The sequence below is a fragment of the Lampetra planeri genome, unplaced genomic scaffold (genome assembly GCF_965212315.1).
Source record: "Lampetra planeri unplaced genomic scaffold, kcLamPlan1.2.h2 scaffold_426, whole genome shotgun sequence".
In the NCBI taxonomy this organism is placed as follows: Eukaryota; Metazoa; Chordata; class Hyperoartia; order Petromyzontiformes; family Petromyzontidae; genus Lampetra; species Lampetra planeri.
In genome coordinates, this window is record NW_027615249.1 from 46,724 (window position 1) to 56,043 (window position 9,320).

General features: G+C 60.9%; 1 protein-coding gene across 1 annotated transcript; it reads right to left on the minus strand.

The window, feature by feature from the left end:
- Window positions 1–1,283: 1,283 nt before the first annotated feature.
- LOC144741118 (solute carrier family 15 member 4-like) lies at window positions 1,284–8,009 on the minus strand. Its single transcript, XM_078623753.1, has 4 exons — window positions 7,377–8,009; window positions 5,270–5,419; window positions 2,549–2,688; window positions 1,284–1,292 (listed from the first exon to the last, which is right to left on the minus strand). The coding sequence occupies exons 2-4, from the start codon at window positions 5,367–5,369 to the stop codon at window positions 1,284–1,286; spliced, it is 249 nt and encodes an 82-aa protein (XP_078479879.1). The 5' UTR covers window positions 5,370–5,419; window positions 7,377–8,009.
- Window positions 8,010–9,320: the final 1,311 nt, after the last annotated feature.

Below are 9,320 nucleotides of genomic sequence, written 5' to 3' on the forward strand. Positions count from 1 at the left end.
GAGTTGGTGAGTGGGTGAGTTGGTTACTGGGTGAGTGGGTGGGTGAAAAGTGGGTGAGTGGGTATGTGGGTAGGTGAGTGAGTGGATGAGTGGGTGAAGGGTGGGTGAGTGAGTGGGTGAGTGGGTGGGTGAGTGGGTGAGTGAGTGGGTGGGTGGGTGAGTGAGTGGGTGGGTGAGTGGGTGGGTGAAAGGTGAGTGGGTGGGTGAATACGTGGGTGAGTGGGTAGGTGGGGGGTGAGTGAGTGGGTGACTGAGTGATGGGGTGAGTGAGGGGGTGAGGGGGTGAGTGGGTAGGTGAGTGGGTGAGGGGTGAGCGGGTGAATGAGTTAGTGTCCAACGATGGGTGACTGAGTGGATAGGTGAGTGAGTGGGTTAATGTGTGGGTGAGTGAGTTGGTGGGTGGGTGGGTGAGTGGGTGAGTGAGTGGATGGGTGACTGAGTGGATAGGTGAGTGAGTGGGTTAATGTGTGGGTGAGTGAGTTGGTGGGTGGGTGGGTGGGTGAGTGAGTGGATGGGTGACTGAGTGGATAGGTGAGTGAGTGGGTTAATGTGTGGGTGAGTGAGTTGGTGGGTGGGTGGGTGAGTGGGTGAATTGGTGAGTGGGTGAATGGGTGAGTGAGTGAGTGAGCTGGTGAGTGGCTGGTGGGTGAGTGGGTGGGTGAGTGGGTGAATGGGTGAGTGAGTGGGTGCATGGGTGAGTTAGTTGATGAGTGGGTGAGTGGGTGGGTGAGTGGGTGAGTTGGTGAGTGGGTGAGTTGGTTACTGGGTGAGTGGGTGGGTGAAAAGTGGGTGAGTGGGTATGTGGGTAGGTGAGTGAGTGGATGAGTGGGTGAAGGGTGGGTGAGTGAGTGGGTGGGTGGGTGAGTGAGTGAGTGGGTGGGTGAGTGGGTGAGTGAGTGGGTGGGTGAGGTGAGTGGGTGAGTGAGTGAGTGGGTGGGTGAGTGAGTGGGTGGGTGAAAGGTGAGTGGGTGGGTGAATAAGTGGGTGAGTGGGTAGGTGGGTGGGTGAGTGAGTGGGTGACTGAGTGATGGGGTGAGTGAGGGGGTGAGGGGGTGAGTGGGTAGGTGAGTGGGTGAGGGGTGAGCGGGTGAATGAGTTGGTGTCCAACGATCACACACACACACAGACAAAGGTCCCCCGTGTAGCCTGTAACAGGCTGTAGGGGCAAGTGCTGTTAGTAGCGAGTAGCAGTACCTACACACACAGACAAAGATCCCCCGTGTAGCCTCGAACAGGCTGTAGGGGCAAGTGCTATACGTAGCGAGTAGCGCTGCCTATGAAGGCTACCGGCACTGTGGCACACACAGAGGGGGTGGGTGGCCAGCACCACGCCCGGCCGCCTTTGTCTCCCCAGTGCTAGCGATGTTCACTACACCACCACCGCTACACCAGGTGATTCATTTGAGGCTGAGTCGACCTAGGGGAGGCCCAGGACCGGTTCAGAGAATCGCCATCGCAGGTGATGGTGTTGGTGGCAGTGAGCGGGAATCGAACTCGGGTCGCCGGGTTCGTAGCGCAGCGTAGCGCCGACCACTACACCCACCACTCCCCACACACACACAGACACATACACACACACACAGATACATACACAGATACATACACACACACAGACACACACACACACACACAGACATACAGACACACACACACAGACACACACACAGACACACACACACTCACTCACACACTCACAAACTCACACACACACGCAGACACACACACACACTCACACACACACACACGCTGACACACACACACACTCACACACACACTCACACACTCACACACACGCTCACACTCACACACACACTCACACACACACGCACTGACACACACAGACACACACACACTCACACACACTCACACACGCTGACACACACACACTCACACACACACTCACACACTCACACACGCTCACACTCACACACACACTCACACACACACGCGCTGACACACACAGACACACACACAGATACACACACTCACACGCTGACACACACTCACACACACACGCGCTGACACACACAGACACACACACACTCACACACTCACACGCTGACACACACTCACACACACACGCGCTGACACACACAGACACACACCACAGATACACACACTCACACGCTGACACACACACACACACTCACACGCGCTCACATGGTGGGACGACCCTACTCCGAGTTTCTGACCCCCCCCCTCCCCCCCCCCAGCCCCCCCCCCCCTCCCCCCCCCCCAGCCCCCCCCCCCCCCTCCCCCCCCCAGCCCCCCCCCCCCCTCCCCCCCCAGCCCCCCCCCTCCTCCCCAGCCCCCCCCCCCTCCCCCCCTCGCCGCCAGCCCCCCCCCCCCCCCCCCAGCCCCCCCCCTCCCCCCCCAGCCCCCCCCCTCCTCCCCAGCCCCACCCCCCCAGCCCCCCCCCCTCCCCCCCAGCCCCCCCCTCCCCACCCAGCCCCCCCCTCGCCGCCAGCCCCCCCCCCTCCCCCCCCAGCCCCCCCTCCCCCCCCAGCCCCCCCCCCCTCCTCCCCCAGCCCCCCCCCTCCCCCCCAGCCCCCCCCCTCGCCGCCAGCGCGGCCCTCTTGCGCCGTGCGTGTGGGCGCACGATGAGCAGAGAGAAGGCGACCAGCGTGGCGGCCTGCACAGCCGCCAGCGTGAAGAAGTAGAGATGCAGGCGGCACTCGTTGATGTTGCCTACACACAGAGACACACACACAGACACGCACAGACACACACAGACACACACAGACACACACACACACAGACACACACACACAGACACACACACACACACACACAGACACACACACACACAGACACACACACACAGACACAGACACACACAGACACACAGACACACACACAGAGACACACAGAGACACACACACAGACACGCACAGACACACACAGACACACACAGACACACACAGACACACACACACAGACACACACAGACACACACACACAGACACACACAGACACACACACAGACACACACAAACACACACACACACAGACACACACACACACAGAGACACACACACACACGCACACAGACACACGCAGACACACAGAGACACACAGAGACACACACAGACACACACAGACACACACAGACACACAGAGACACACACAGACACACACACACACAGAGACACACACACACACAGACACACACACAGACACACACAGACACACACACAGAGCACACACAGACACACACACACACAGACACACACACACAGACACACACAGACACGCACACAGACACACACACACACAGACACACACACACAGACACAGACACACACAGACACACAGACACACACACAGAGACACACAGAGACACACACACAGACACGCACAGACACACACAGACACACACAGACACACACAGACACACACACACAGACACACACAGACACACACACACAGACACACACAGACACACACACAGACACACACAAACACACACACACACAGACACACACACACACAGAGACACACACACACACGCACACAGACACACGCAGACACACAGAGACACACACAGACACACACAGACACACACAGACACACAGAGACACACACAGACACACACACACACAGAGACACACACACACACAGACACACACACAGACACACACAGACACACACACAGAGCACACACAGACACACACACACACAGACACACACATACACACACACAGACACACACAGACACACGCAGACACACGCAGACACACGCACACAGACACACACACAGACACACACAGACACACACAGAGACACACAGAGACACACACAGACACACACAGACACACGCACACAGACACACGCACAGACACACACAGACACACACAGACACACACAGACACACACAGACACACACAGACACACACAGACACACACAGACACACACACACACAGACACACACAGACACACACACACACAGACACACACAGACACACACACACACACACAGACACACACACACACAGAGACACACAGAGACACACACAGACACACACAGACACACACAGACACACAGAGACACACACAGACACACACACATACACAGACACACACACACAGACACACACACAGACACACACACACACACAGACACACACACAGACACACACACAGACACACACAGACACACAGACACACACACACACAGAGACACACACACAGACACACACAGACACACGCAGACACACACACACACAGACACGCACACAGACACACACAGACAGACACACACACACAGACACACACACACAGACACACACAGACACACACACAGACATACGCAGACACACACAGACACACACACACAGAGACACACAGACACACACACAGAGCACACACAGACACACACACAGCCCTGAAGAAGGCTACCTGGGGGAGCTTTGTCTGTGTGTGACAGCCACTTGCCCCTACAGCCCTGCTAGAGGCTACCTGGGGGAACTTTGTCTGTGTGTGACAGCCACTTGCCCCTACAGCCCTGAAGGAGGCTACCTGGGGGAGCTTTGTCTGTGTGTGACAGCCACTTGCCCCTACAGCTCTGCTAGAGGCTACCTGGGGGAGCTTTGCCTGTGTCTGTGTGTGACATCCACTTGCCCCTACAGACCTACTAGAGGCTACCTGGGGGAGCTTTGCCTGTGTCTGTGTGTGACAGCCACTTGCCCCTACAGCTCTGCTAGAGGCTACCTGGGGGAGCTTTGCCTGTGTCTGTGTGTGACATCCACTTGCCCCTACAGACCTACTAGAGGCTACCTGGGGGAGCTTTGCCTGTGTCTGTGTGTGACAGCCACTTGCCCCTACAGCTCTGCCAGAGGGCTACCTGGGGGAGCTTTGCCTGTGTGTGACAGACACTTGCCCCTACAGGCCTGCTAGAGGGCTACCTGGGGCAGTCTAGTGACAGCCACTTGCCCCTACAGCGGCCTGCTAGAGGCTACCTGGGGGAGCTTTGCCTGTGTGTGACAGACACTTGCCCCTACAGGCCTGCTAGAGGTCTACCTGGGGGAGCTTTGTCTGTGTGTGACAGCCACTTGCCCCTACAGCCCTGCTAGAGGGCTACCTCTGGCAGTCTAGTGACAGCCACTTGCCCCTCCTACAGCCCAGTTAGAGGGCTACCTGGGGGAGCTTTGTCTGTGTGTGGTGAGCGGGCCTCACCCAAGTGGTGAGGGCTGAGCCAGCCACTTGCCCCTACAGCCCTGCTAGAGGTCTACCTGGGGGAGCTTTGTCTGTGTGGTGAGCGGGCCTCACCAAGGTGGTGAGGACTCAGCCAGCCGGCGGCCACAGCGGCCTGCAGGAGGCCTGACCCCAGCAGGGAGCCCAGGCCGGAGGCCATCAGGAAGAGGCCCATGACTGAGGCTCTCAGGCGAGGCGGGGCCTGGGAGTAGGCCCACTCCAGGCCTGGGCGGATGAGAGGGTGAGAGGGTGAGTGGGTGGGTGGGTGAGTGGGTGGGTGGGTGAGTGGGTGGGTGAGTGAGTGGTGGGTGAGAGAGAGGGTGAGTGGGTGAGTGGGTGGGTGGGTGAGTGGGTGGGTGAGTGAGTGGTGGGTGAGAGAGAGGGTGAGAGGGTGAGTGGGTGGGTGGGTGAGTGGGTGGGTGGGTGAGTGGGTGGGTGAGTGGGTGGGTGGGTGGGTGAGAGAGAGGGTGAGTGGGTGAGTGGGTGGGTGAGTGGGTGGGTGGGTGGGTGAGTGGGTGGGTGAGTGGGTGAGTGGGTGGGTGAGTGGGTGAGTGGGTGGGTGAGTGGGTGGGTGGGTGAGTGTGTGAGTGAGTGAGTGGGTGGTGAGTGGGTGGGTGGGTGGGTGAGTGAGTGGGTGGGTGGGTGAGTGGGTGGGTGAGTGGGTGGGTGAGTGGGTGGGTGGGTGGGTGAGTGGGTGGGTGAGTGGGTGGGTGGGTGGGTGAGTGAGTGAGTGAGTGAGTGGGTGGGTGGGTGGGTGGGTGGGTGAGTGGGTGAGTGAGTGAGTGAGTGGGTGGTGAGTGGGTGGGTCGGTGAGTGAGTGGGTGGGTGAGTGAGTGGGTGGGTGAGTGGGTGGGTGGGTGAGTGGGTGAGTGGGTGGGTGAGTGAGTGGGTGAGTGGGTGAGTGAGTGAGTGGGTGGGTGGGTGAGAAAGAGGGTGAGTGGGTGAGTGGGTGGGTGAGTGGGTGAGTGGGTGGGTGAGTGGGTGGGTGGGTGAGTGTGTGAGTGAGTGAGTGGGTGGTGAGTGGGTGGGTGGGTGAGTGAGTGGGTGGGTGGGTGAGTGGGTGGGTGAGTGGTGGGTGGGTGAGTGGGTGAGTGAGTGTGTGAGTGAGTGAGTGGGTGGTGAGTGGGTGGGTGGGTGGGTGAGTGAGTGAGTGGGTGGGTGGGTGGGTGAGTGGGTGGGTGGGTGAGTGGGTGGGTGGGTGGGTGAGTGGGTGGGTGGGTGAGTGAGTGAGTGAGTGGGTGGGTGGGTGGGTGGGTGGGTGAGTGGGTGGGGAGTGAGTGAGTGGGTGGTGAGTGGGTGGGTGGGTGGGTGGGTGAGTGAGTGGGTGGGTGAGTGAGTGAGTGGGTGGGTGAGTGGGTGGGTGGGTGAGTGGGTGAGTGGGTGAGTGAGTGAGTGGGTGGGTGGTGAGTGGGTGGGTGGGTGAGTGAGTGGGTGGGTGAGTGAGTGGGTGGGTGAGTGGGTGGGTGAGTGGGTGGGTGAGTGAGTGGGTGAGTGGGTGAGTGAGTGAGTGGGTGAGCGAGTGGGTGAGCGAGTGGGTGAGTGAGTGAGTGGGTGAGCGAGTGAGTGAGCGAGTGAGCGAGCGAGCGAGCAGGCGAGTGAGCGAGTGGGTGAGCGAGTGGGTGAGCGAGTGAGCGAGCGAGCGGGCGAATGAGCGAGTGGGTGAGCGAGTGAGTGATCTCCTCACCAGCCACGCTGGCTAGCAGCTCAGCGAGGGCGAGCAGCGCGAACTGGGGCGTCTGGGTGAACACGGTGAGTGAGTGAGCGAGTGAGCGAGCGAGTGAGTGAGCGAGTGAGCGAGCGAGCGAGCGGGCGAGTGAGCGACTGGGTGAGTGGGTGATCTCCTCACCAGCCACGCTGGCTAGCAGCTCAGCGAGGGCGAGCAGTGCGAATTGGGGCGTCTGCGTGAACACGGTGAGTGAGTGAGTGAGCGAGCGAGTGAGCGAGCGAGTGAGCGAGCGGGTGAGCGAGTGGGTGAGCGACTGGGTGAGCGGGTGATCTCCTCACCAGCCACGCTGGCTAGCAGCTCAGCGAGGGCGAGCAGCGCGAATTGGGGCGTCTGCGTGAACACGGTGAGTGCGTGAGTGAGCGAGCGAGCGAGCGAGCGGACGAGTGAGCGAGTGAGCGAACGAGTGGGTGAGCGAGTGGGTGAGCGAGTGGGTGAGCGAGTGGGTGAGCTGCTCACCAGCCACGCTGGCTAGCAGCTCAGCGAGGGCGAGCAGCGCGAACTGGGGCGTCTGCGTGAACACGGTGAGTGAGCGAGCGAGCGAGCGAGCGGACGAGTGAGCGAGCGGGTGAGCGAGTGGGTGAGCGACTGGGTGAGTGGGTGATCTCCTCACCAGCCACGCTGGCTAGCAGCTCAGCGAGGGCGAGCAGCGCGAATTGGGGCGTCTGCGTGAACACGGTGAGTGAGCGAGCGAGCGAGCGAGCGGACACGAGTGAGCGAGTGAGCGAGCGGGTGAGCGAGTGGGTGAGCGACTGGGTGAGCGGGGTGAGCTGCTCACCAGCCACGCTGGCTAGCAGCTCAGCGAGGGCGAGCAGCGCGAACTGGGGCGTCTGCGTGAACACGGTGAGGTCTGCAGCGTCGTAGGTGGTGGCGCCGATCAGCTGCTGCACCACTTGCTGTTGGTCGACGTAGAATCTCACGCGGCAAAACTCCAGAACCCCTAGCAACCGCACGGCAACACGCACACACACAGTCACACACAGTCACACACAGTCACACACAGTCACACAGACTCATACAGTCACACACAGTCACACTGCTACACACACACACACCGTGTGTAGATACACACACACACGCACCCTCATACACACACACACAGTCACACACACACAGACTCACACACACCCACACTCACACACACCCACACTCACACACACCCACCCACCCACTCACCCACCCACCCACCCACCCACTCACCCACCCACCCACCCACCCACTCACTCACCCACCCACCCACCCACACACCCACCCACTCACTCACTCACCCACCCACCCACCACTCACACACCCACTCACCCACCGACCCACTCACCCACTCACTCACCCACCCACTCACTCACCCACTCACCCACTCACTCACCCACCCACCCACCCACCCACTCACTCACCCACCCACCCACCCACACACCCACCCACTCACTCACCCACCCACCCACCCACCCACCCACTCACCCCACCCACCCACTCACTCACCCACCCACCCACCCACCCACCCACTCACTCACTCACCCACCCACCCACCCACTCACTCACTCACCCACCCACCCACCCACTCACCCACTCACCCACCCACTCACTCACCCACTCACTCACCCACCCACCCACTCACCCACCCACCCACTCACCCACTCACCCACCCACTCACTCACCCACCCACCCACCCACTCACCCACCCACCCACCCACACACCCACCCACTCACCCACTCACTCACCCACCCACACACACACCCACCCACCCACTCACGCCCCCACCCACCCACTCACCCACCAACCCACCCACCCACCCACCCACTCACCACCAACCCACTCACCCACTCACCCACCCACCTACCCACTCACACACACACCCACCCACCCACTCACCCACCCACTCACCCACCCACCCACCCACTCACTCACCCACCCACCCACCCACTCACTCACTCACTCACCCACCCACCCACCCACCCACTCACCCACCCATCCACTCACACACCCATTCACCCACCCACCCACCCACTCACCCAACCACCCACCCACCCACTCAAACACTCATTCACACACCCACTCACCCACCCACCCACCCACTCACCCACCCACTCACCCACCCACTCACCCACCTACCCACCACCCACTCACCCACCTACCCACCCACCCACTCACCCACTCACCCACCCACCCACTCACCCACCCACCCACCCACACACCCACCCACCCACACACCCACCCACCCACCCACTCACCCACCCACTCACTCACTCACCCACCCACCCACTCACTCACCCACCCACCCACTCACTCACCCACCCACCCACCCACTCACCCACCCACCCACCCACCCACTCACCCATCCACCCACTCACCCACCCACTCACCCACCCACTCACCCACCCACCCACTCACCCACTCACTCACCCACC